Source organism: Balaenoptera borealis (assembly GCF_965194805.1).
Source record: "Balaenoptera borealis genome assembly, chromosome: 5".
In the NCBI taxonomy this organism is placed as follows: domain Eukaryota; kingdom Metazoa; phylum Chordata; class Mammalia; order Artiodactyla; family Balaenopteridae; genus Balaenoptera; species Balaenoptera borealis.
Genome location: NC_138862.1, coordinates 96,151,263 through 96,178,915, shown reverse-complemented (window position 1 = coordinate 96,178,915; position 27,653 = coordinate 96,151,263). Strand labels below are relative to the sequence as shown.

At 42.6% G+C, this 27,653-nt stretch overlaps 2 protein-coding genes across 2 annotated transcripts in view; one reads left to right on the top strand and one right to left on the bottom strand.

Moving 5' to 3' along the window:
- The first annotated feature begins 2,449 nt into the window (after positions 1 to 2,449).
- On the top strand, positions 2,450 to 17,423 carry CLDN11 (claudin 11). Its single transcript, XM_082394254.1, has 3 exons — positions 2,450 to 2,902; positions 6,457 to 6,621; positions 16,110 to 17,423. The coding sequence occupies exons 1-3, from the start codon at positions 2,677 to 2,679 to the stop codon at positions 16,340 to 16,342; spliced, it is 624 nt and encodes a 207-aa protein (XP_082250380.1). The 5' UTR covers positions 2,450 to 2,676; the 3' UTR covers positions 16,343 to 17,423.
- A 6,280-nt stretch (positions 17,424 to 23,703) lies between these two features.
- Positions 23,704 to 27,653, bottom strand: part of SLC7A14 (solute carrier family 7 member 14) — a 140,277-nt gene continuing 136,327 nt past the window's right edge. Inside the window, exon 8 of the mRNA XM_082393993.1 lies at positions 23,704 to 24,156. Coding sequence (XP_082250119.1) covers positions 24,143 to 24,156 — 14 coding nt within the window. The 3' untranslated portion in view covers positions 23,704 to 24,142. The remainder of the gene's footprint in view (positions 24,157 to 27,653) is intronic.

Below are 27,653 nucleotides of genomic sequence, written 5' to 3'. Positions count from 1 at the left end.
TTTTTAATGAATTGATGTTGCTTGGGTTTTATGTTTTACTTCTTACGAAAGCTCTTTTTTATGTTATAAGGAATATCTGAAAACATCCAGGTCAATAGACCCTGGTGATGAAATGCCCCAAACACAATGACTCACTCAAAAAGGGGACATATTCCTATAATATAGTATTTCTTACAAATCAAACTTGTATGATTTCACGGAGAACACATAAGAGTGCAAAAGCAAGGGTTCTGAATTGTATATAAATATATGTGTATGTATATATATATATATAAAATCATATTATATATATCATATATAATAGCAGCCCAGGTTCCCTGAGGCCTTACTTTGTACCAGACATTGTTTAAAGCTCTGTATGTATATTAACTCACATAATCATCAAGAAACCAATGAGTTAGGCACTATTTTAACCCTCATTTTACAAATGAGAAAACTGAGGCCCAGAGAAGTGAGGTAACTTGAATCCACAGCTAGTAAATGGTGGAGACAGGATTCGAGGCCCGGCAGCCTGCATTGTTACCCACTGTGCTCTCCTGGGTGATTATTGCAGCTTTTTACTTGACACTCTCTCATCTCTTACAGAGCCTTTTCTGTCTGTGCAGTTGATTTCTTTGGGGTCTCCTTGAGGCAAGTCTTCTCTAGAAGACATGGTGATTTGCCCAGCAGAGATATGGGAAAGCTTAGTACCTGTGACTTATGATCTATATCTTAGAGTGTTGAGTAGGAAGTTTTGTGCTTGCTGAAATCCTTCTCATCTTTAAATCTCATGATTGTTGATAGAGGGATATAATAAGCCAAATGTACCAAAGGGAGTTAAAACTGTTTAATGTAAATATAGCCCAAGGACGACTTCTCTACATGATAGAAAAGTACATATAATAGGTCTTACTTGAATGCATGGAGAGAAGGTGGCTTGATGATGGTGATGATGGTGATGGTGATGATGGTGATGATGATGAGACAGCTTACACTTGCAGAGCACTCACTCTAGGCTAGGCAGTGTTCTCAGTGGAGTGCAGATACTAACTTATCTACAGTGAGCAGGAGCTGTCAGCCTAGCTTTTAATGTCAAAAATGAGACACTTGAGCCCTTTAGGAATTTTCAGAAAGTGACAATCGGGACAGGTTCCCAGGAATGGTTAGTGAGGTGGGTTGCGATGGGCTCATGCAGGCTACCCCTTCCTTGTTATGTGAACTTGGGCAACTTAACCTCTCTCATGCTGTTTCTTCATGAGTATTATGTGTAAACAATCGTTCCTACCATAAAGGGTTGCTAAGAGAATTAAATGAGATACTTTATAAAATATAAACGCATGCACATGGTACATGACAGCTGCATAAATGTGAGTTGCTATTGTTGTTGTTACCATTACTCTGGCCATGGCCACCTCTGATGATTTTTGACCACGGGCAAAGGACCATTTTCTTTCTACCAGTAACTATGGTATGCTGAATGCTTCAAGTCTGTTTCTTAGGGCAATTCTCAGCTCATCAGTTACCATCCTGGGCTGACAATGGAATATTACTCAGCCATAAAAAGAAACGAAATTGAGTTATTCGTAGTGAGATGGATGGATCTAGAGTCTGTCATACAGAGTGAAGTAAGTCCAAAAGAGAAAAACAAATACCGTATGCTAACACATATATATGGAATCAAAAAAAAGGTACTGATGAACCTAATGGCAGGGCAGGAATAAAGACACAGACATAGAGAATGGACTTGGTGGTGGGGGAAGCTGGGGTGAAGTGAGAGTAGCATCGATATCTATATATATCTATATATATCTATATATATAGCTAGTGGGAAGCAGCAGCATAGCACAGGGAGATGAGCTCCGTGCTTTGGGAAACCTAGAGGGGTGGGATAGGGAGGGTGGAGGGAGGCTCCAGAGGGAGAGGATATGGGGATATATGTATGCATATGGCTGATTCACTTTGTTGTACAACAGAAACTAACACAGTACTGTGAAGCAGTTATACTCCAATAATTTGTATTTAAAAACAAAAACAAACCAAAAAAACCCAATCCTGGGCCAAGGAGGAAAACTGTACTGGGCGCTCTTGGGAGTACCACGGTCCTTGCTCTCAGCTGGGAAGGAGTAGGGAGAAGCTGAGGAGGGATGGAGCGAAGCGGAGACCCAGAGATAGGATGAGAGAGGGGCAGCAAGAAGAGAGAGAATTCGCAGCAAAATAGACCTCGCGCCTGACGCGGGCCCTCTTGTCGCTGTCCATTACTTGGAACTGGATCGAATTATTTTATTTCCAAATTGTATTATTTCCAACACTAACCGTGCGACGCTCGCCGGCGGGGCGGCGGGATCACCCCCTCCCTAACTCTGCTTCCCTCCACATCCCACTCCTGACCCCGCCCGCCGATTGGCCTGCTGGACCCGGGGCCGTCGCGGATTGGAGCTCGCCGGCCGGGACTGCGGGGTTTAAAGAGGGGGGCGGGGGCGCGCTGCCCAGCCGCGCTGCTGTCCTCGCCGCGCGCCCGTCGTGCAGCTGCGCTCGCTGCGTCTCGTGGCTTCCCGCCTCCTCCAGCATCCCGCATCTCGCCGTCGCAGGCCAGCGGCTCGCCAGCGCGGGAGAAGGAGGACCGGGGCAGGCGCCGTCCAGCCCGGGCGCGGGCACAGCTAGTGAGGGGCGAGGCGCAGGGACTCCAGGACGGCCACGATGGTGGCCACATGCCTGCAGGTAGTGGGTTTCGTCACGAGCTTCGTGGGTTGGATCGGCATCATCGTCACCACGTCCACCAATGACTGGGTGGTGACCTGCGGCTACACTATCCCCACCTGCCGCAAGCTGGACGAGCTGGGCTCCAAGGGGCTGTGGGCCGACTGCGTCCTGGCCACGGGGCTGTACCACTGCAAGCCCCTGGTGGACATCCTCATCCTGCCGGGTAAGGCCCCTGCCTTGCAAGTGGCTGTCCTAAATAAACCCTTTCCTTCCGGTTGGACGGGGGAGGGGAGCATTAGGCAGCGTTCACAGAATCATAGGGGGGCTTGAAGACTTTGGGGCATCTTTTGACACCTTCAGTCCTACTTTGTTGAGGAGGAATTAGGTAGCCCTGAACTTAACCTCTCTCAGCCTCAGTTTTCTTATCTGGAATTTGGGATGACAGTGGTGGCCACTGGCCGAGTCACCCTGAGAAGGTAATGAACGGAGACATAGACACATAGTTGGAACTCCGTGCATGTTAATTACCGTAGCCTCACCCGCCGCGTGCTCCCACTGTGGGTGGATCAGAAGTACTTCATCCCCCGGCCTCCTCCTGCAGGCGCCCTGCTTTCCCTGTTACAATCCACCCGCAGAGGCGAGGAAGAAAGAGAGAAACAAAAGCATTCCAGCTATCCGAACAGGCGCAGGCTGAGTTTCCCAGTCCTTGTGGGACGGCCCAGGTGTCCTGGCCAAGTTAGGGCCCTCCTACCTGCGCTCAGTCGGTTCCCACAGGCCCCGGGGCCCGTCGCATTTCCCCCACCCCTTGCCCCCGCAATGGAGGGCGTCGGTCCTCGGGCCTGCCGAGACTCCCCTCCCAGTCTCTGCACCCTGGGATCGGAGAGGGAAGAACGGGCGCCCCTGGGAGGGCCCACTCACCTTGGGAAAAGGCGCACCTCCGCGGGTCGCCCCCTCCCCTATGGCTGTGCCTCAGAGTGGGGAGGGGAGGAAAGAGTTGCGTAGTTTCCACCTTCCCCGACGCCAGCCGGTGCCGAATCTTAACTTGCTGCCCCGTTGAAAAATTCTGGGCAAGTTTCAGTTCAAATTTAAACCTCGAGCCAGTTGGATGATTGGCAAGGTCTCCGGAGCCCCTTCAGGATTTCTGCTCGGAATCTTGGCTTATCCCGGCCCAGGCCTAAGCACGACTGTCTCGCTAGCCTTTGAGGATGGTGCGCCTTTAAAGGCCTATCCCGGTTTCCTTAACAAGTGGAGTAACTGGGCGGTCGGCCGGCTGGAGTAACTGGCCCCCGAGGCCGCCAGTCTGGGAGACTTTGGCTTTGGCCTTCTCCTGGATGAGCCTTTCTCTCCCGAAGACTGCCCCTCTTTAAGCCTCACCTCAAGTGCTTCCTATTTCCAGGTCCTTGTAGTCGCAATCTCTCCGCCCTTCCTCCTTGCAACCCTGGTATTTGACCCCTATCCCCGTCAGTGAACGTTTCGACTTTTCTGTTCATTGTTTGTGAGTCAAGTTCTCCTACCACATTTTAAATTCCTCAAAGATATAGATAGCATCCTACCCTCTTTGCATCTTCCCCTGCACCTGGCACTGCCCCTGACACACAGCAGGTACGCACAGTGCGTGCCAGTCCTGCCCTCCATTTTGGACTTGCAGAATGACAGAGGTCTGGGGAACCCAGATGTGGACCCACCTTCAGTTAAAGCTGCCGTTGGTAGACCTGGGTCAGACTCTGGGATCCAGTGCTCACAATCCGAGTGATTTGGGACAAGTTCCTAGCCTCTATGAACCCCAGTTGTCTTCTTTTAAAAATTAAAATGAAACCAACCCCCTATCTTTCAGAGTTGTTTTGGGGATTAAATGAGATGAGAAATGTAAGCCTCCTTAGATGTAGTAGAGGCTCCATAAATGGTAGCTCTATTTTTTATTAAAAGCCGGGCATGGTATTTTTAAGAATCTGACTTGAAGCATAAAATTACTCTCTGCTTCCTTCCTCCTGAAATTAAGTTTGCTGAGCATCCAGTGACAAGTGGTTTATTTTTAGAGAACATAGACCATCCTACAGAGGGAGTACATTTTAGGGAGGGCCTAATCCTTCCTGTGGTCCCCTCCCTCACACTGTAGGTGGGGACAGGGACAGACCTCAGTCTCCATCTTTAGATTCTCAAATGTGGCCTTGGCACCTAGCATGTTCACAGACTGTGCCATGAATTTCAGAATCCGGGTGGCTAGCTGACTCTCCTTTACGCCAGCCCTGGTTCTCTGACCAGTCGCAGGGGCTTAGTGCTGAGGTCAGAGGTCTTGCCTCAGACCTCCTGTGGCTCCTTTCTGGGGGTCTTCAAGTCAACAGATACTTGATTGATTGATTACCCTTAATTCAGAAGAAACTGAGTTGGGCAATTGTTGGGAGCGTGCCCCTTGTGGAGTCTGAATTCTGGCAAAACGCATCTTGCTAAGAGGCAATCTTGCAGTTGGGTCTTGGTGCACAGGTAGGCTGGCCGGATTTGGTGTGAGGGTCCTGGCACATGAGGCAGAAGCTGGGGCTTGTTTTTGGGTTTGCCATTAACTCTGCTTCCCCCAGGCCACTAGCTCTACTTTCCTCTGAGTCAAGAGGGAGAGTTACAACTCCTGCACCCCCTTTTTTTTTGAAGGAGGGAGAGTGTTTTAGTGAGAAACGATACATTTAAGTGTGTCATATTCTCCCAGCACCTTGTCAGATTTATTTTACATAAATATTGCACATATTATAATCTGTTTCTTAATAAAGTAGTTACCTGGCATTTTATTTGACAGTATAAAGTTCAGGTAGCTTTGCTCCACTCTCATTCTTCAACTCGTTAATTCCTTCATTCATAATTGTATGTTTACATCATCTGTTGTGGGCACTGTGTTAATTCCATGAAGACCAAGGCAGGTGTCTGCCTTCTGGGAATCCCTGGGGCTGGAGAGATGCCTTTATGGAAAATGGACCATTGTGGAAGCATGCCCAGGGCACAGTCGGGGAGGCAGGAGATGGCACCTGACCATCTATAGGGGACAGGATTCATGAGCAAGCAGCATCTGGGGAGATATCAAGAGAGGAAGCCTGAGTCTTAGCTTAGTCTAGAGGGCCACATGCTGTTTATACACAATGTGAATTAAAAGCACATGGTTAAGGGACAAAATCACCTAGTACACCTGGAGATAAAAGTACTGCCTTGACACAGAGTAATATTAGGAATACCAGTAATAATAGCTGACCCTTTTTGGAGTACTTAGCATGTGCTAAGCACTGTTCTGAGCACTTCATGAATTAACGAATTTAATCTCAGTTGAATTCCATTGGAGAGATGTAGGTACTATTATTATTTTTACTCTATAGGTGAGGAAAGTGTCGAGACACTTGCCCAAGGTCACACAGGTAGAGCATATCAACAGCAGGCTGGGATCAACACAGACCATCACAGGAGACTTCTTCGAAGATTTGAATTTTAATCTGAATTTTTTCACAAGGTGATGTAACAGTGTAATTGTACTCTTGGCCTCTTCATCTCGGAAGCTTGGATGAGTGGTCTAAACCAGGGATCCCCATCCAGTCTCTCCAGCCCCCAACCTTCCTTTTTTTGTCACTGAGTCACTTTAAAAGTTGAACCTGCAAAGTGATCTTGGACAACATTTAACATATTATAAGTCCTGGAGTGGGGCACGAGGGAGGAAGGCAGATGGTGCTGAATTCCCGTGAGGCAGGATTGAGGATCCAAGGGGACCCGTGGCCTAACCCACCCTGTCTGCGCTCTTGTTCCCAGGCTACGTGCAGGCCTGCCGAGCCCTGATGATCGCTGCCTCAGTCCTGGGTCTGCCGGCCATTCTCCTGCTGCTGACGGTCCTCCCCTGCATCCGAATGGGCCAAGAGCCTGGCGTGGCCAAGTACAGGCGGGCCCAGCTGGCTGGCGTCATACTCATTCTGCTGGGTAAGACAGCTTTCCGTAGAGCACCCCAACTCCCAGCGAACCTGAAGAATCTCGGGTCTTGCTGCTGCTTCATCGAGTTCAAGAGACGAGTGCGAGGAAGGCATGTGAATCCACTGGGGGAAAAGCCCCCCACAATGTGTTTCCCTTTATGTTTCTTGGGCGGTTGATGCAGAGGGATAAGTAATGTCTGTGGGAGTCACTGAACATAAAAGTAAGTTAAGGGACTTCCCTGGCTGTCCAGTGGTTAGGGCTCTGTGCGTCCACCGCAGGGGGTGCAGGTTCGATCCCTGGTCCGGGAACTGAGATCCCACAGGCTGTTTGGCGCCGCCAAGGAAAAAAAAAGTTAAAAAAAACCAAACAAAAAGGATTTTGAGGGTATACCTAAGAGAGAGAACAGAAGGCAGAAGAGAGTTACAGGGCAGCTCTCCACTCAGGCTTCACGATGGAATACCTTTTTGGAAACACCTGTGTCCAGGTCCCACTGCAGGTCCATTGAGTCAGAATTTCTGGGCATCAGACCAGGCAAATATATTTTTTGAAAGCTTCCCAGGTGACTCTTGAGGGCAACCAGGATTGGGAACTTCAGTTAACCTATAAAGAAAGACCAGAGACAGAGGAGGGCAAGATAAAAGTAAGACGCTGAGGGTGGTAGATCACTAGGTGATGATTCCATTTTTTATTCAGTAAGCATCCACTGAGCACCTGCTGAGTGCCAGGAACTATGGTAGGCACTGGGGATATTGGAAAAAAGGAGGTAGTCTCTGCTTTGAGTGTACGTGGACATCTTGATATAGTGTGGTACGTGCTCACCTAAAAAAGGTACACAGGCTGTGCACATACATAGGAAGGCACCTGATCCAGACTGGAGGAGTTTTCCAGAGCAGAGGACCCTAGTGATGAATTTTGAGAGTTGGATAGAAGGTGGTCAGGTCATGGATCGGAGAGAGGGACAGCTCAGGCCAAGGACACGACATGTGCTTGTTCAGTGTTCCTGATTACACCTGCACCCGGGGGTCTTGATTTAACAACCTAGGGAGGGTCCTTCTAGCTCTACTCTCTGACATGCATTTTAAGAACAGCAGCTCTTGTTGCCAAGTGCCCTGAGACATTGTGAGGAGACATTGGTTTGGATATGAGTTAGATATAAATCATGTTATCCTGGGACAGGAAATTCCCATCCCCAAACTGGTATCAGACCATGTGTTTGAGGGGGAAAGGTAAGGAGCCAAGGTTCTGTGTGGATCAGTGCCACTTAGTGATGGTCACACACAGTGACACCGGTGAGGTGAGGAGACATGAGACATAGGGGTAAGGTTTCCCTTGATTGCAAAGGGATGGAGGTTTTTAGAGGCTTGTGAAGCCACGGAGAATTCAGAGGAGGGGCTTGCGTGTGTGTGTGTGTGTGTGTGTGTGTGTGTGTGTGTTAATAGGAGTGAAATTACCTCTGTAATTTCCAGAGAAGAATTACCTCTGAAATTACCTCTGAAATTTCTCTGTAATTTCCAGAGAAGAATTTGGGCATGGACATTTTGGTTCCAGCCACAAAGAATTTGTGTGGGAGTGCCACACGGAACACACAATCAACATCCTGCGCTTCATCCAACTCACAGGGTCCTTCCTTGTAGTGCTTTTCGGTGGTCAGATCTTTGTATCTGAACTCCCTTTCCAGTAGGTAGACAAAAGCTCTACAAGTAAACTGGTTTGCAGAATCCAGGTGAAACCCTTCTCATCCTAGATATTTGCGGTTGTTTGTAACTTTCCTCACATTCTTACAGAAGCCCCAGAAGGCTTTCTCTTTAGCTCTGAGGATGCCAAAACCAAAGGATGGGTCCGTTGTGTTGAGTGTTCATCTTTAGAAATCCTAGCCTTCCATATGAGAGGCACAGAAGTAAGAGAATACATGAGAAAACCCCAAACCCAAACCCTGTAGAAAATAAAGATATAAAAGCAAAGTCACAGAGACAAATTGGTATTTAAAAACCCCCTGAAAACAACTTAATTGTCCAGTTGAATATAATGATTATTAAAAAATAACAACCAGTTGTTTGAAATTTCCTAGACGAATTAAATACTGTTTTTTTTCCATCTTTTTCAAGTGGGTTGGTGGATGCAGACAGAATCATAGAGGGGAGAGTGAGAGGGGTGGGCAGGTATGGGTGTGAGCTCCTCAGCCCTTGTTTGCTGCCCAGAGGGAGACGATGGAGCCGGCATTGAGTGATCTGACACCCCTTCCCCCAGGGAGGCTTCCCCTTTCTGGCCACTCGCTGTAAGCATGGGATGAGGGCACTGCTCCTTGCCCTCTTGTAGCCTTGCATCTCCAGCGGTACTTGTGTCCTCTTTGATTGCTCCTGTCCGGATTTGTTTCTCAGTGAGTCTCGGCTTGCCTTTGGGTTGGATGTTGTTTAGACTGGAACAAGCTCGCTTGCTTGCTCGGTCTGGAAATGTAAAGCTCATTGTCTCAAGCGTGGCACCTGCTGGCCTCCCCTAGGGGTCTTCTCGGCAGGGAGCCCGAGTGCCTTGTGTCCCCTGCTGGGCAGTGGGTGGGAGGAGCAGGAGAGAGTGAAGCCTCCCTTTGTGTGGCTCAGGATGGGCTTCTGTCCCAGGGGTCACCAAAGGTGCTCCAGTTGAGGTGTGGTCCCCGACCAATGGGGACCAGGCACACTGGGGTGTGGGAGCCTGGGAACCGGAAACAGTGTCATCAGTTCTTCCTGACTCTGAAAACCTTTGATTATTTTTCAGAAAGCTTAAAAAAAATTATGTCTGTGGTACAACAGCTTATCTTCTCAGGAGTCTGAGTTCAGTGTTGTGAGGATTTGGTTCCTGCTGTAGGGGAAGGAATGGGAGCCTGATGCTGCTGACTTCTTAAGCCAGAGGAGTAGTTCAAGCAGCAGCAGGCTGCTCAGATCCAGGATGGAGCGGAGGCAAATCTAATTCTAATCAGTGGCTTTTCAAGAGCCCCTGCTGAGGTGGGAGGTATCTATGCCCTGAGATGCTTCATCTTATCATGTGGAGTCAGACCAACTGTACTAAATCTTGGACCTACCGCTTTCTAGCTGTGTGAATGGGGCCAGTTACTTAATGTCTCTGAGGCTTTATATAAAAAGGGGACAATACTGCCTACTTCTGAGGTTGGTAACAATAGTGAAATGATGTATGCAAGTTATTTAGCGTGCATGGTGTCTGGCGCCTAGTAGGTGCTCAACAACTGGTTGCTATTTTATAGCTGTTGTTGTTTAGAGGAAATAGAGAGCTAACCTAGAAGGCAACTGGGTATTCCTTCCATCACGTCTAATTTCTGCAGGGTCATCTCCACACGTGGAACTGGTAAGGAGAGATGACGAACTGTTCCTGAAAACACCAGGTCACATCCTGGTCTAATGGAAATGTTTTCTTTGCTTTCTTTGTAAAAACCAGAGTGTAGGGATCAATAGTTTGAGTTTTTGACTTATTCCATTATGAAAAGTCATGATAAGCTACCCAACTGAAAACGCTCAAGCTTAGTTCTGATTCAGTCTAATTCTCATCTCACTATAAATTACAAAGTACTTGATTTGGGTGTTTCTTGGGGAGATGGGGTAGGGAATGGAAGGAAAGGAAATGTGTTTTCCTTCCTAAGTGGAATCCTTCGTCTTCTCTCCTCCTTTTAAAAAGTATGGCCTCAGGAATCCTGTTTGTATTGGGAAAAATTTTTCAACTTGGAACTTATAGGCTAATAATGAAAGTGCCGTAAAATAAAGGGTATATGCAAATGTGGGAAAAATTGAGCTTGTCACACGCAGAGAATCGGATGTCCTAGGGGGACTGGGAATCCTTGGGTGTGAAATAAACAGTGATGCCCTTAATCCCGGAGTATTGAGATAATAGAAAAAGTCTTCTTTCAAACTCATTAACTTTACACAAATTTCCTAATCTAAATCAAATTTCATGTGAGTAGAAGAAAGGATGTAGCATCTTAGTATGGTTGTGGCTTAAAATGACCTTATTAGTAAAATTGGAGGAATTAAGTGCTTTATGAGGTCTTTACTGTCTCTAACTTCAGTGTTTTTTAAAAAATTAACAAATAACCATGAAGCTGGCTTTTAAAAAAGATTGTAGGAAAAAAAGAGATAACGATGTGTGGAATAGAAATAAAGGGAAAAAAAGTGCTGAAAGCAGGCCAGGAAAATAATGTACTCAAATATTCCATTGACTTGATGATTGTTGTAAATATTAGATCTTCATCAAAGTCATTGCATACAGGCCTGTGTCCTTTGGCAGCTGTTTTCTTAAGTCAAAATTTAGACAGTGACAAATGAAAAAAAGAAAGACAAAAAATTTTCTGGTTTCAAATTATAAGGAAACAACAAATACATATGACTCCAACCAACAGCTGGTTAGAAATCTGATTACTTGTTGTCTTGAGTTAACTGGCTTCTTTGTGAAAAGCTAAAGTGAATCGCTAGTTAGATTGTATGACATAATAGCATCAATTGCGGAAGATGGCTTTCGGTGCATTGTAAAATGTTAAATGGAGGGGGATTTTTTTTTTTTTTTAAACATCTTTATTGAAGTATAATTGCTTCACAATGGTGTGTTAGTTTCTGCTTTATAACAAAGTGAATCAGCTATACATATACATATATCCCCATATCTCCTCCCTCCCGCATCTCCCTCCCTCCCACCCTCCCCATCCCACCCCCCCAGGCGGTCACAAAGCACCGAGCTGATCTCCCTGTGCTATGTGGCTGCTTCCCACTAGCTATCTATTTTACATTTGGTAGTGTATATATGTCCATGACACTCTCACACCCTGTCACATCTCAACTCTCCCCCTCCCCATATCCTCAAGTCCATTCTTTAGTAGGTCTGTGTCTTTATTCCCATCTTGCCACTAGGTTCTTCATGACCTTTTTTTTCCCCTTAGATTCCATATATATGTGTTAGCATACTGTATTTGTTTTTCTCTTTCTGACTTACTTCACTCTGTATGACAGACTCTAACTCCATCCACCTCATTACAAATACCTAATGGAGGGGGATTTTAAGAAAAGGTGTTGTGGAAAATTTGAAACATACACAAAAGTAGAGGCTAGTGTAATGAACCCCTGTGAATCCAAACTCATTCCCAATAATGATCAACTCACACTCAATCTGCTTCGTCTCTATACGTCTACTTTTCTCCCAGTCCGCAGATTTTTTTGAAGCAAATCTCAGATATCAGATCAAGGAAGATTTTTTCCAGTATTACTAATGTAAGTCAGAGTAATTTAAGTTATTTTAATGAAAATATTGCTTTGTGCTGGAAATGATACCTTTAAAAGTTCTTTCAGTGCTTAGTACTGAAAGTGACAAAGCCTGAAAACAGAGGTGTTCATTGGAGGAAGGAAGAAATGTCAGGGTCTGCTGCTCTTCCGTCTTTCTGGGTTCTTTGTCTGTCTGTCCTTCTCTCGCTCTCTCTCTAAGTTGTTACCTCCAAAGCCAAACACACCTGTACCAATTTTATTTAACTTCATCACATTTATTTAACTCCATGTATTACCCTGTGTCATCTAATCCCTAAATAGATGAAAAGCTACACTTACATTTCATTGCTCTTAAACTGCCTTCCCAAATATTTTCTGTGTTTGGCTACATCAAGATCATTGCTAACTTTTAATAAGGGTATTTCCTATCAACTAAAGAACTGATTATATTTAAACTATTTGAAATTTATCAAAAAGAGCAAACAATTTTATTCTATGAAGAGCAAGGAATTCTGCTTGTGAGAGGACCAAGTCCAGATGAATCTATATCTACCCAGTGAAGCTTTCTTCTCCCCTTCTCCTTCTTTTGTTTTTCCAGATGACGATATCCCTAATTTTCACATTCTACTCCCCCACAAGTGGCAGAATTTTTTTCTTCTTGTGCAGTTAACTATTGCATGTTCTGAAGGTAGAAGAGGAGAAACAAATTGAAAAATCTAAGTGTTAAAATTCCCCCTGTCCTATTTTTAGAGACTTAATTTAAAACTAAATTCTGATGACATAAAAAGAAATGAATATTCCCTTTATCTTCCTTCAATGTTCTTTACCTTATGGGTAACTGTGACTTTTTAAGAAAAACATTTTCTTTATTTTCCCCAAGTATGGAGAGAATCATTACAAACTCTTTGTATGTGTGTGTGTTTGTGTCTGCGAATAAAAATAATTCTAGCAGGCCTCCTATGTCTTTAAGAAAGCCCCAAATTACTGCCAGTTCCATTAATATGTCACATCTTTTAGTTGAGTATGATATGACTTGCATTTTTAACTTTACTGATTAAAACTAGTAAATCAGTAAATCCCCTTTCCCTTCAAACCATGCTGAAATTGAGTAAACTCCTTTTTTAGTTTTTAAACATTCTTCATTGTGAGTTCAGTTGAAGGTCACTGTTCCCAGTGAACCTCTCATTCCCTTTATGTTGTGTGGCAGTCTGTCATCTTCTAGTGGTTTTTGATGTGGTTCATCTTTGAGAGCCACAGGAATTCCACCCAGAGTTCAATTATCTACTGGGAAATAAAGATCCTGCTGGTGCTCATTTGCCTTGTTTTGCATGGATTGTAAAAGAAGGAAATCTTTAATGAGGCAAATCATGAGCTTGTAGCTTTGAGTGTGTTAAAGTCACATTAAAGTTTTATAATTTTGGAAGTCAGTTTTGGTGTAGATGAGGTGGAGAATAGACTGGAAATGAATCTACCTCTCATCTATCCATCTGTCTGTCCATCCACCCACCCATTCACTCACCCAGTCCTATAAGTTCAATGTTGACATTTTTATGATTTTTCCTTTTTCTAGTGAACTATATAGGAATAAAAGCTAACAAAATCTCTAGAACATTCAAAATCAAGACTGATAATTACTTTTGAATAGCGAGCCTGATTCTTTCCCTACGTGAAAATAACCTAGCTTTATTACTTTGCTTAGGAAAAGGGAAAGAATTCAGTGAAATTAGAGGCAACTTTTAAATCTTATTCTATAAAATCTAAACCAACCTGCAAGTTAAGTGAGGTTTAAATGAAATGTGGAGAATGCTTTTGTTTTTGTGTGTGTTTGTGTGTGGTATATATAAATACAAAGTAATTGAAAAACGTAAAACTTAATTTGAACCATAACCTGTTTTGAATCCAGTTAATAGTTTATAGGAAAGATCAATTGGATTCAACCAAATCAACTGGGAATCAAATCTTTTTTTTTTTTCCCTATGGAATTCGGCTTTTCCCTCCTCACTTTTCCCTCTAATCAAGCTTGGGTGTTTGGAAGCCCTTGATAGGTTGCTGGTTTTGCCCATATCAGAACGAATGCCCCTTTTTGGCATCTAGGGGTGTGTAGCTGGATTGTGTCTTGATATGAAGAATCTAGAGGAATTCTTTCTGGCTCAAACACTCTAGAAAAAGCTTGTGCCCCTTTCATGATAGAGAAAAGGCGTTTCTCTGTGCCTCACTGAGAGTATAACTATGACAATAGCCAAGCAGTTCTCCAAGAGTGCCAGATTTGGAATCTGTGGCCAGAGGAAGAGAAAGAAAAAAAATGTATCTTAAGTATTCAAAGCCCTGCGTTGGAAAGGGAAGGTTCCATCAACCAGATCAACTAGTGTTCTTGAGAATACTCTATTCACAGAAGGAAAATACATCTTCTTATGGTATCTCGTATAAAAATATTACAGAAGCTGGCATGATGGTGCTTTACTCTTTAAGTGAAGCTATTAACATGTGGATAGATTTTAGCTTCTTAGATAATCTATCAACATATAAACTGCTTAAATATATGAATAGTTCACAGTTAATGGAATGAATTTAGGCTGTTAGAAAGCCAGTTGGAGCAATTCAAAGCCCCCAAATTAACTTTCTTACTTCTGACTTCCACTTGGGATCTATACTTTTTTAGGACAGGAATCACATCTCTTTATATATATCTATACACACCTTGTGGGGATGGGCTTAGTGTGTTGTCAACAAAACCCTATGTTACAAGCTACACAAGTGCAATGAGATAGTCTAAAAGGTCTTTCAAAATGGGTAAGACTTAAATCTTTTCTTCAGTTTAGAACTAATGTACAGGGCTGTTAGATTTGAGTGCTATGTTAAAGAAAAATTACATTTTTTTCTCTGTGGGCATAGAAGTAAGTTAGAAAATTACTCAGTATGAGCAGAAATCAGAAAAAAGCTTGCTGGGTTGAAAGTGACAAGGGTACCCCAGGTAGCAAACAGTGCAATGCCCTGCCATGAATTTATCAAAGGCTTTATGACTAACAATTAGAAACCTTATTATTATTATTATTACTTTTTGGTCTGTCAACTTTAATGTGCCATCCCAACCTACATCTTTAACTAAAATTTCTGTCCTGCTGTAGCTGTGAGAGATCAGATGATACCAAAAGAAGAATAGAGTTACTTTGTCTAGAGCGTTGTTGTGTAGTACATTAGCCACTAGCTACATGTGTTCATTTAAATTTAAATTAATTAAAATTCAAAATTTGGTTTTCAGTCTCACTAGCCTCATAAGAAATGTTCAATAGCCCATGTAGCTTGTAGCTACCCTATTTGACAGTGCTAGTGTAGAGGTTTAAAATGTTTTTTCAAGTCTTTATAGGCTCCTGCCTGCCCTGTTTTTTTCTTTGCTTGGGAGGAGGGGAAGAACTAAATGATGTAGAGGCAATTTCTTTTTTTTTTTTTCTTTTGAGGCTATTTCTTATGATGATGATATTTGCTGTGATGGGTCACAACCCTTGAATAGGTAACTTCTTTTACTCTGAGAACTGTTCATGTGTGTATGGAGATTTTGTGATTGTGAGCAGCATAATACAAACTCAGACTCTTAGCCGATACTCCGCTGATGTCTGGCAGTACTCACCACAGCAAGAGAACTTCCATAGCTTCTTCCGGTCTTTGTACTATGAATTGACCAAATTGAAAGAATAGAGTGGAAATTGGAGTGGGCACTGTCTTGTTTCTCATTTTCGAATAGCTCAGGTCATCCAGTCATTCAACTGGTATGCACTGAGCACATACTCTGTGCTTTGTACTGAGCTAAACTCTGACTTTACAAACATAAGGCATGGGCCCTGCCTTCAAGGAACTCAGAACTTGGAATGGGAAGTAAACATGTAAAGAGATAATTATAATGCAATTAGGTAAGTGTAAGGGTAGAAGTATAACTATAGGTATATAAAGTCAAGATATATAAATAAATACAAATACATATTTTTGGGGGCTTAAATGATTTATTTCTAGGTTTTTACATCAGAGTTCTTTTGTCTCCGCCACCTGTTGAAAAAATAAGGACCTAGCAGTTTGGTACAAGCTTTTGATCAGCTTATTCCATGGAGTCAAACCTTTAGGTTCAGATTGCCCCTGCGGGAGCAGAGCTGAGTGTATTGAGGTTTTGGAGTTGGTTGGAAGCCAGAGGGGTGGGCATGTGGAGTGAAGGGCAACCTGCCCGCTGCTGGTGTGTGATGGGGATGCCCAGTCACAGCCCTCTCCGTGTCTCCCCAGCTCTCTGTGCCATTGTCGCCACCATCTGGTTTCCTGTGTGCGCCCACCGTGAGACCACCATCGTGAGCTTTGGCTACTCCCTGTACGCGGGCTGGATCGGTGCTGTGCTGTGCCTTGTGGGTGGCTGTGTCATCATCTGCTGCGCCGGAGATGCCCAGTCGTTCGGTGAAAACCGTTTCTACTACTCTTCGGGCTCCAGTTCCCCCACTCATGCCAAGAGCGCCCATGTATAAGAGAGCCACCAGCCTGCCCATGGAGGTGCTATAGATGCTGGGCCCATGGCCCTAGGTTTGCTTGCCACAGTGAGGGGATGGGAAGCCCACTCCTCTGCCAGGCTCCAAAGCCAAAGGTCTAGAAAAGCATCCTGTCTGGCATTTTGTAGTCTTAACACCCCCTCTCCTTTTGTTGCCTTAAAAGAAATCTTTAGCTCAGATGCCACACACTTTTTCCATGGTTTTGCCCACTATTAGCTCTTTTCTGGGGCATTCCTTTGTCATATATATATATATATACATATATATATATATATATATATATATATATATATATATATGTATATATGAAAAAAATTTCCCTCTCTCTTTAACTTTTAAATATCTTGCAAACATTGCTGAGTTGAGTGTGGGGAGAGAAATAAAAGACACTTTCAAACTGTTACAGATGACAATGGGAGCCTCATAAAGATGCCTCTCTGTTCCCTCCCTCCTCTCTCAGCTCCAAGGTCACTTAGTTATAACCAATAGAAAAAGATAGAGTTGGGAACATGGGGTGGGGAAGGGAGGGGAATTGTGGAACTTTCCCTCCATGGGAAAGTTTCCCTTTTGTAAGTTGAGGGCAAGGGGTGGAGATATTTTTTAGTTTGTGATTTTACATTTATCTGTACATACTTTTTCAAGATTGCTCATTTTTATAACCATGGTTTTCCTGAAATTCTCAATTCATCAGTATGAAGGAAATGAACCAAATAGACTTTAATGATACCATAAGTAACAGTACAAGTGAGTATAACGCTAACTGACATTCCACAAAACGTTTTTGATTTCCAGGTTTGTATGATGTAGTTTTGAATCCTACACTTGCATGTGCTTCAATTTAACACATTTTAGAAGCTTTTCCCCATTTCTCTCTATTTTCATTCTGTTAGCTGCCTTGAAGCGATATTGTTTAACATAAATTGTACTGTTGAATTTGGCTTTATGGGTGCAAACACTGATGGTGTATCAGTATCTGAGACCCCAAACTCTCCAAACATTAATGGTGCATTTTGTTCTTTAAATGAAATCTGTGCAATAAAATAACGGACTGTCTGCAAAACTGGCCTTTAATATTCTGTTGTATCCAGAGGTATCATCCATCAATTGAAAAATTTTTCATTAATCTCTACTAGTAATTTATAGGGAATCTGGTCAGGGGTTCAAGAACAAGTCATTCTGCCCTGCCATGAATAATTGAAAAGTTATATTTTATTCACGGTATCGTGGTGGTAATGTGTGGTAGTAAAAATGTAACCTAGATGCTCTCTAGGCCTCTTAAGTGCGGATGTTATGGCTTCTTTAAGTCATATATAAATAGGCAGCCATCAGATATCAAGTGCCAAGTATCACACAGTCAAACTCCTTTATCTACGTTGAGTGCTTAGTGAAGGAATTGACTAGGTATAAAAGGAACTATAAAACAATCCCATTTTATTGGATCTTTAGGTCAGAATATCTAAATGCATTTCGTTCAAACATATGCATGTATATGTTTGGTAATTTTGAACAAAGACAAATACATTGAATTGATTTATGTGTGTTTTCTATACCAGAAACTCTGTCAAGTTACAAGTCTGCTCTAAAAAAACAGATTATAGTCTATTTTGGCCGTATTTTTCCAAAAATACTAATTTCATTAGCTGATAGTATAATGATTGGCAAACATTTCCTCTTCGGAAATATCCACTTGGGCTAGTCATTTTTGTAGAGATCTGTGTACATCAGGAGATTATGACCTGGTGGAAACTATTTCTAAATTACTTATGGAGAAAAGATAATCTTCTTGTTGGCCAAAATATTTGCTTAATAATGATACAGTCTTGTAAGGACACAAGTGGTGTGATTATTTTGGAGGACGCTCCCTACCTCATGAAAACTTGCCAGGGAGTAATGATTGGGAACATGGATAGAGCAGGAGGCTCTCAGGGGGCGTGGACAAGGAAGGCCCTAGGTCCCCACAACCGTCCCCCTCCTCACAACCACTGGCTTGAATCAGAAGTGTCCTCTTATGGATGCATACGCCCACTCACCCACCTCCCTCCCTGAGGCTGCTGCTTGCTTTCTCTCGTGAGGGGGTATGCTTTAGGAGCCCCACTTTTCCCTACAGCAGGAGAAGAGATACCCCAGTCTCTCCAAGGTGATCGTTGCCCTCCTGGTTAGGGAATCCCATATTGTAGGTCATAACTCCAGTGTTGGGTTTTATTATCAGTGTGAAGGAAGGAGGGAGGAGTAGCTGTTCCTCCAGAACAACACTGTCCAGTAGAGATGTAATATGAGCCACGTGTGTAATTTAAAATTTTCTAGGGGCCACATTAAAAAGCTAAAAGTAAACAAGCAAAATTAATTTTAATATATTCTATTTTAATCCAATGCATCAAAAATATTATCATTTCATTATGTAATCCATTATTATTATTATTATTATTATTATTATTATTATTATTATTATTTTTGGCTGTGCCACACGGCTGGTGGGATCTTAGCTCCCCGACAAGGGATTGAACCCAGGCCCTTGGCAGTATGAGAGCACGGAGTCCTAACTACTGGACCGCCAGGGAATTCCCTGTAATCAATTATTTTTTTAATTTTTATTTTTATTTTTTTAAATTTATTTATTTTATTTATTTATTTTTGGCTGCGTTCGGTCTTCGTTGCTGCACGCGGGCTTTCTCTAGTTGCAGCCAGTGGGGGCTACTCTTCATTGCGGTGCGCGGGCCTCTCACTGTGGTGGCCTCTCTTGTTGCAGAGCATGGGTTCTAGGCTCGTGGGCTTCAGTAGTTGTGGCACTCGGGCTCAGTAGTTGTGGCTCGTGGGCTCTAGAGCGCAGGCTCAGTAGTTGTGGTGCACGGGCTTAGTTGCTCTGCGGCACGTGGGATCTTCCCGGACCAGGGCTCGAACCTGCGTCCCCTGCGTTGAGGTGGACTCTCAACCACTGCGCCACCAGGGAAGCCCGCTGTAATCAATTATTAATGGGATTTTTTATGCTCTTCTTTTTGCATTAAGTCTTTGGATTCCAGCGTGGCTTTTACACTTACAGCACCTCTCCATTTGTCCTGGCCACACGGCAGGTGCTCGGTGGCCATGGCCACATATGGCTAATGGCTGTCGGACTGGACAGTACAGCTACAGAGCAGCAGGTTCTCCCTTAGCAACCAAAGGGGATTCAGTCTTGATGATTTTAGCTGCCTTCATTAGAGCTCCGTTAGAACCTGGCACATATAGTAACCGTCACTCAGGGGAAGACAATGACCCCTGGTCACAGGTAAAATGGCAGACCCAAAGAGCTCTACCTGAATAACAGGGAAAAGCGAAGCCCTGCTCCTGAGACCTGTCTGTGCCAGGAACTTCACACGCTCAATCCTCCCCACAGTCCCTGCTGTATAGATGAGGAAAAGAACGTGTAGAGAGTTTAGGTTATTTGTCAAGGTCAGATCGCCCCTGTAGAGAACTAAAATTGGATTCAAGTCTAGCTCTAAAGCCCTTGTTCTCCAAGATAAGGATCGCTACAGGAAGTCAGGTAAATTGCAGATTCACCTTGGACATCGACTCAATAGATATGGGTTGTTTTCCAAGAAGCTGCATTTTTATTGTGCATCCCCAGTGATTCTGAAGCGGTGGTTCCCACGCCACACTTTGATAAACAGTGAAGGGAAGGACCTCTTCCTCATGCCTTTTTGTAGTGCAGCTAATCCCTTCCTTCATCCCTCTTAGATGGTCCTCGGAGGCAAGATTACTCTAACAGTTATATGCAGCTTCCCTCCAACTCTTTGGCCTATTCTGAAGGGACCACATGCAGGGGACCTTTGGTTTGAAATGAACCAGTTCTGCTCACGCTTTCCAAGAATTTGATAGAAACCACATTAGAGAAAGAATGTTTCAAGGAAATCTCTGAATCTACAGATGCTAGTTACAGTGACAGAAAAAAAAAAAAGAGAGAGAGAGAGAAGATTGTCTACTTTAAGAATACAAGTTACATATTTGTGCTGAACTGGTAGTTAGGGATAACAATAGAACAAGGTTTGGTTGTATCTTGCCCTGTAGTTTTTTTTTTTTTTTTTTATTTCAAATCTGCGTTTCAGTGTTTCTCTATACAATGTACACAATGTGAACTGCAACATCTTAAATGTTTGGCAGGACATTCATGCTCATGACCTCACATGCTGGGAGGACAGGGAGGCCACTGTGGGGCTGGCTTTGGGCAGAGGCAGCATCAGTGCTGCCATTGAGACGTCCCCACAAAAGAGTGTGTGACAGCCAGATGTGCAGCTTAAAGGAGACTAAACCAGAATTGTGGGGGGAACATTGGCACATGCTGCTTATGGCTTGAATAGCAGCTCTTGAGGAATCTATATTTCTTTACCTCACGCAGAATCTCAGAGCTCAGGCTTTGTGGCCCTGGGGCTGGGGGAGGGCGTGGAGATGGAGGGACTTGTCACTGCTCCATGCCGCATTGTTGAAATGAAAAACATGGAAACCGTAAGCCATTTCTAGAGGATTGTAGAAGGTAAGAATTGCTTATGCTTTATATTAAAATTACCTTCCAAATGGCAAAGAGCACCTAGTTGTCACAGTCTGGGGCTTTCTTTAACTAAAATGTTATTATGTCAAGTTACATTCAACTTTGCTTTTCAAACTGTGATGTTCATACCTATCACCTAGGGGTCTGGTTAAAATGCAGCTTCTGATTCAGCAGGTCTGGGGTGGGGCCTGGGACTCTGCATATCTAACCAGCTCTCAGGGGATGCTGATTCTGTTGGTCTAGACTCATACCTGGAGTCGTATACACTCATTAAAGAAAATTTGAACACTGTAGAAAAAGACAAGTCACAAGCTCTTAGAACTTTAGTCATCCTAAAATGGATTTTAAGAGCATCTGTTAAAAGTATTTATTTATTCATTAATTGATTGATTTGTTAATTAATTAAGCAAACATTTGATGAGCACTTGTTATGTGCCAGCCATGCATTAGCCACCAGGTATGAAAAAGAATCTCAAAGTCAATCCCAGCCCTCAGTTAACTCACAGCCTAGTGGTGTAGTCAGGAACGTCATGAATCATGATGCCGTTGGCTTCTTAACATTGCCATCTTTAATCTACTTTGGAAAGTTACACCCTGACTGAGAGGAGAAAATAAAATACCAGCAGAAGCACATTAGTGCACAGATTAAAGATAAGAGTTTACAGAATATTTGATATATGAGGCATATTGACTAGATCTTCTCCCAACTTTGCACCTTTTTTATGGGTGTTGAAAGTCAGCCAATCCCCAAACTCCTTAAACTCTGTTGATTTAATTATGCACAGAAGAGTGAGGAATGGGCAGAGAAGGCCTTCTCCAGGTTTCTCCACCGTGTCCTGCTGAGACCTTCCACAGAGGAGCATGCTGTTTTTTAGGGGTGGAATTTAGTTGAAGGTGTCAATCTTTTCTTGTTTGAATGTAAAACTTGTTTGATATAAAAACTTCCTCTCCAGGTGTCAGAGCTCAGCTTTTATTACGATAGGTGCAACAAGAACAGTGAAGTCAGTTGCCACTGACTTGTCGTAGAAGGCTCGGCCAGATATGGTGAGCAAAATGGAAACTTGAAGCAGTGACCCCCATGCTGGGGATTGTAGATGGTCCATGGGTGCTGAACTGTTCCCAAGAAAAATATGAAGAATAATATTTCTTTTCTTAGCTGACTAAAAAACAAACAATAAAAATAAAAATCTAGGCATTCACTGAGTGACTAATACAGGCACACGCTCTTACCAAGTCATTTCATGAAATCCATTCTACACATGGTAAAAGTTTAGCAATTCACAGTCTTGGCCTATTAGATGGTTCTTCTTCACAAAGCCCTCAGGGACGCTGGCTCCTTCCAACTCACCACTTCACTAGCCCCAGGGGGTGACTCTTGAACTCATGGTGCAAGATGGCAGCATCTACATTGCAGGTGGAGAAAGGATCAAAGAAAAGGGCCAAAGGCTCATGCCCACCATCTCCTAAGATAGTTCCCTGAATCTGCTGCAGGAATCTGCTTGCAGTAAGTCACATGGCCACATGTAGCTGCAAGAGAGGCTGGGAAGTATGGTCTTTATCAAGATTGGCTACATAATCTGCAGTGCCCAGGATAGAATGAAAATATGTAGCTCCTTTTACAAAAAGCAGGGAAAAAGTGTGGTTAAAAATACTTAAAACATAAAGCTTTTTCCTTTTTTTGTGGTCTCTCTCTTGACTTGTCATGGTGGATTTTTTTTTTTTTTTTGCTATTTAATGTTCTAAGTAAAGAAAAATTAAAATTTTAAATTACAAGCCTGAATTTTACCATTCTTCTTTCTGTTGTGCAACGTCTGTTTTAAATGCAAATAAAAGAACAGTTCACTTTTACATGGAAACACTAAAATTCCACAATTTCTATTTGGTAGCATGTACACATATTAGTATTTCTTATTAGGACGGTGGAAACATTGCACAAAAGTAACTAATTTTTTATTTTACTTCTTGATATGCACACATTCTGCCAGCACGCTCTACCTTCAGCTTACTGATGAGTAAGGAAGGATTGAAATGAATAGGACCTATAAGTTGCCCTATCTTTCCCTTTCCTTCTATGTCATCATTTTCAGTGTAAAGTGGTTGGTGAATACAGGGAATTAATACAAAGATAGTGTTCCTTGGTCATTCATGTTTCTTAGAATTCCATCGTCTTCTTTCTCTATTTGAAGAAAGTTGTGGTTTGAATGGTAAGTGTGGCCTCTGGGGACTGTCCGTGTACCTGTTTACCTAGTTTTAGTCTGTTCAGGCTGCTATAACAAAATACCACAGACCGGAAGCTTATAAACAACAGAAATTTATTTCTCACAGTTCTGGGAAGTCCAAGATCAAGACACCAGCATGGTCACCTAATGAGGACCCTCTTCCTGCTTCATAGCTGGCACCCTCTCCCTGTGTCCTCACATGGTAGAAGGGGTGAGGGTGCTCTGTGGGGCCTCCTTTATAAAATCACTAATCCCATTCATGAGGGCTCCACTCTCATGACCTAAGTACCTCCCAAAGGCCCCACCTCCTAATACCATCATTTGTGGGTGTTGGGATTTCAACATATGAATTTTGAGAGGATACAAACATTCAAACCATGGCACTCAGTCATAGGCATAACAAACACATACTTACTCTGAACTTGCTTTGAGTCCTGCTGAACTCCCATACATCGTGGATCCATCAGAAATCTGTGCTCGTGGGAATCACGAACACAGATAAGGTGGCAAGAAGTGATGGACACATGCATTGCACATATTTTCTCAGCTCACATGCATGCTCTATGACCCCATTAGACTTCACTTACAAAATACAAGTCCCATTAGACTTCACTTACAAAACACAAGTTCAATGATAAAATTATTAAGAATCCGAGATGCCAACAGCAGAGAATTAAGCCAGGGTTTAATGGTCCTTCTGCTTGTGGGGCTTGTGAGACTATACAGGTGGCATGTCCGTGAAGCTGGACCTGGCCTTTATTCTATCTGCCTGTGTGCCTGGTTAATTGTTTAAGTCTGTAAGAAGAAAAGAGTGGATTTTGAGGGAAACTTGTAGCCTATGTCATACCTTCTGACATTCTATGAAGAGGGCATCTGTTTTAGTCAGTTCTGACTGCTATAACAAAATACCATAGATTGGGTGGCTTAAACAGTCAACATTTATTTCTCATGGTTCTGGAGGCTGGGAAGTCCAAGATCAAGGTGTCGGCAGATCTGGTGTCTGGGGAGGACTCTCTTCCTGGTTTGCAGACAGCTGCTTTCTTATTGTGTCCTCACTTGGTGGGGAGAGAGAGAGGGAGAGAGAGAGAGAGGGCTCTAGTCTTTCTTCTTCTTACAAGGACCCAAATTCCATCACAGGGGCTCCCACCCTCATGACCTCATCTAAACTTATTACTTCCTAAAAGGCCCACCTCCAAATGTCATCACATTGAGGATTAGGGCTTCAGCATATGAATTTTGGGGAGCACACAAGCATTCAGTCCATTCAGCCATCAGTATCATCCCTTTTATCTATGTGAAGAAACTGGGGCTCAGGGAGGTGAAGTAATGAGTCTAGGCCACAAGCTAGTAAGTATCAAGGTCAAGATTTGAACCCATCTCTTCCAATGCTAAGGCCAGTTCTCATACTGCTACAGCATACTTGGAATTTATGAAATGAAACTAAATTATGTTTAACAAAATACAGTAGAATAAAAATGTCAGAAGTATGCCTCTTTCTCATAGGCTATTAAAGATAAGCATAAATTTTACTTGAAATATCGATAGTAACATAAGAGTGCACCATACATGTATTTGTTCATTTAATTCTTACAACAATTTCATGAGTTAATGGCTACCGTATACCCATTTTACAGATGAGAAAACAGAGGCATGGAGAGGTTAAGTAGATTGCCTAAGGTTCCACAGCCTTGCAAGCCTGACTGTAAAGCCTGAAGTATTGACCACTGCTCTAGCTTTCAAGTGGAATTTATTCCTTAAGAAAGGGGAATGGGACTTCCCTGGCAGTGCAGTGGTTAAGAATCTGCCTGCCACTGTGGGGGACACAGGTTCGAGCCCCGGTCCAAGAAGATCCCACATGCCACAGAGCAACTAAGCCATGCGCCACAACTACTGAAGCCTGCGTGCCTAGAGGCCATGCTCTGCAACAAGAGAAGCCACTGCAATGAGAAGCCCATGCACCGCAATGAAGAGTAGCCCCCACTCGCCGCAGCTAGAGAAAGCCCGCGTGCAGCAACGAAAACCCAGTGCAGCCAAAAACAAATAAAAATAAGTAAATTAAAAAAAAAAAAAGAAAGGGGAATGAATTACTACAGAAAGCCATTTAATGAAAGGACAGATTCAAATTAGCTTAAGATTCTTTAACATAAATATTCTCCCAATTGAAAATGTTAGTTTAGGGGTAGGTTTAAATTCTGGACCTGTTAGTCTTCAAAACAAATGTTCTTAGAAATAGATCATTTATCTGTGGTCACCTGGAAAGTGGAGGAAGCTCAAACTTCTCTATAGTATAAGGGTTAGTGAATATTTATATCTCTGAAAGAGGAAATGTAGACTCATATTCTCCGCAAACAGATTTTCAGGAAATAAGGGGAATTAGCTATTGAAGGGAGTATAGTCTCTTGTAGGCTTTGAAGTTCCAATGAATGACAGAGATTATAATCTGTATGTAAAAAACAAAGTCACAGGGGAGCACCTTTTGCTAGGCATGGGCCACTGTGATCACTACTTGTTAGCAACTCCAGTGTTGGGGGGTGATAAACAGAGTTCAGACTGTGGGTTTTGTTTGCAAACAAATGCCAAGATGAGTCAGTACATGCTGTTTTTAGCAGAGATCATTGGGCTGGAAAACCCTAAAAATATCAATCATTCAATAAGGCCTCCTTAGGAAAACAATGCTATGATTTTTGCACAGAGTCTCTTTGAAGTTAACCAATTTTGGCTTAAAATTTGAAAATAAAATAAAAAAAGAGCACTGTTGGTCAGGAGGTCTTTCTGAGCTACTTTCAATTCCAAAAGGCCCCTTGAAGGGAAGTAGGGCCTTGATTTTGCTTAAAAAGTATATTTGGCTTCAGGATGGGAAAGAGAGAGCAAGAGTTCTGATTTCTTAGTCACGTACTTTCCTCCCCAGCCCAAGGAGGGTGGGCAGTGCCAAGACCTGGGAGGCTATCAAAGACACCCTCTGTGTAATAGGATCTGGAATTTATTTCTGATGTCATGGTAAGAACAAAAGAACTTTGCTCTGTGTCAGGCCAGAGTAGCTGCAGTGCTTTTCATGGACAGAGGAGTGGGATTCATGTTCTCCTTGAGGTCCATCTCCAGAGCATGGAGTTTTCCCCGAACAAACTTAATTTTCATTTAACAACCCTTTAGAGAGTTATTCTCTCAGAATGCATCTGAACCCTCCTTGAACCCATTTATGCTTGAGTTAGCACTGTCACTTGGAGTTAACAAGTTCCATATGTTTACCACCCATGGTGAAAGTAGTTATTCCTTTTATTTGTCCTCAAATTGTCTCCAGTAAGCTGGTTGCTTTTGTCTCAACAAGAGTTCATTTGGTTGCCACTAAGTTTGCTCACCTCCTTTCATAGGTCAATAAGCTGATCTCAGCAACTGAGCAGCTTTTGAGATGCAGCTTTGGGGAGGAAGAGTGGGTAAATATTCTGTAGCGATAGAAGATCTGGGCACAGCAATAAGTGAATTAGCTTCAAATGCAGACATCTTCTAATCTGTTAAATGGAAGCAAAACTCCACAGAGTTTAAGAAAAGAAAACAAAGCATGTTTGAATCTCATTTTCGAAGCACTATATTGCTATATAATGATAAGTGATAAAAATGCCTCTTATTTCCCTCTGGGAATTTTCTGGAAACAGACTTTCATTATATTCATGAATTCAAATTAGTGTGCTCTGAGGACAGATACTAGAATGTGTCTTTGTTTGGTCAAGTGAATTTATTTAATGATGAGATCTTGAGAGTTTGTCAGAAAATGCCACTAAACTTCAATATTTAATTCCTCTCTGATACATTTTCTTAGCTGAATATACGGTTTCACATTCTTATCTTTTACACAGTGCTGTAGTTTACATTCTAATCTTTTACTCAGTGCTATAGTTTAAATTCTAGGACACCAAAATTTTTAGAGAGGATTTCTCTCCTCTTGATTATTACAAAGTAAACAGACCATGGCCTACCTAAAAGTATTTCCCCCCCTATTTTATGTTTTTTTCACATTCTATGCACAGGCTCCGTGGGCACTTTTTATGTCTCTGCTATTAAATCTTATAAGAAGATTTGCACTCTGCAAACTTTTATGAACTATCTCTTCTGTCTCTAGATATACCTATGTATGTTGATTTACTTATCTCTATAGATGAACAACTGTATTAATGTATTATGTACAGCACAAAATGTACAAAAAGTTGAAAGAATGGGAAAAATGAAACATTTTAATTTTATTTCACATTATTAATTTATTAATGATACGAACTCTTTTTCTTTTTACTAGTAATAATATTTTAATGAGAGCCATGAGTTTGAACCTACTTCATTATTTAATACTGGGATAAAAATATTCAGAAGTCTGATTCTTAGTTCAGTTAATTATACTACTTGGTTTTCATAGCTGCTTTGGCTGAAAAAAGATACTTCATATGAATACATAGAACCATATAGAAGAAGTACATCATTGACTGCCTTCCTCAATCATTATACTCTCGTGTCAACCTCCTCCACAAATTTTGCAAAGATTTGTATTAAAATTCGGCAGTTCTCC

Coding starts and splice junctions, on each gene's coding strand:
- CLDN11 (XM_082394254.1), top strand. CDS start 2,677: ATGGTGGCCACATGCCTGCAGGTAGTGGGTTTCGTCACGAGCTTCGTG. Junction 2,903..6,456: donor GGACATCCTCATCCTGCCGG/GTAAGGCCCCTG, acceptor TCTTGTTCCCAG/GCTACGTGCAGGCCTGCCGA. Junction 6,622..16,109: donor CGTCATACTCATTCTGCTGG/GTAAGACAGCTT, acceptor GTGTCTCCCCAG/CTCTCTGTGCCATTGTCGCC.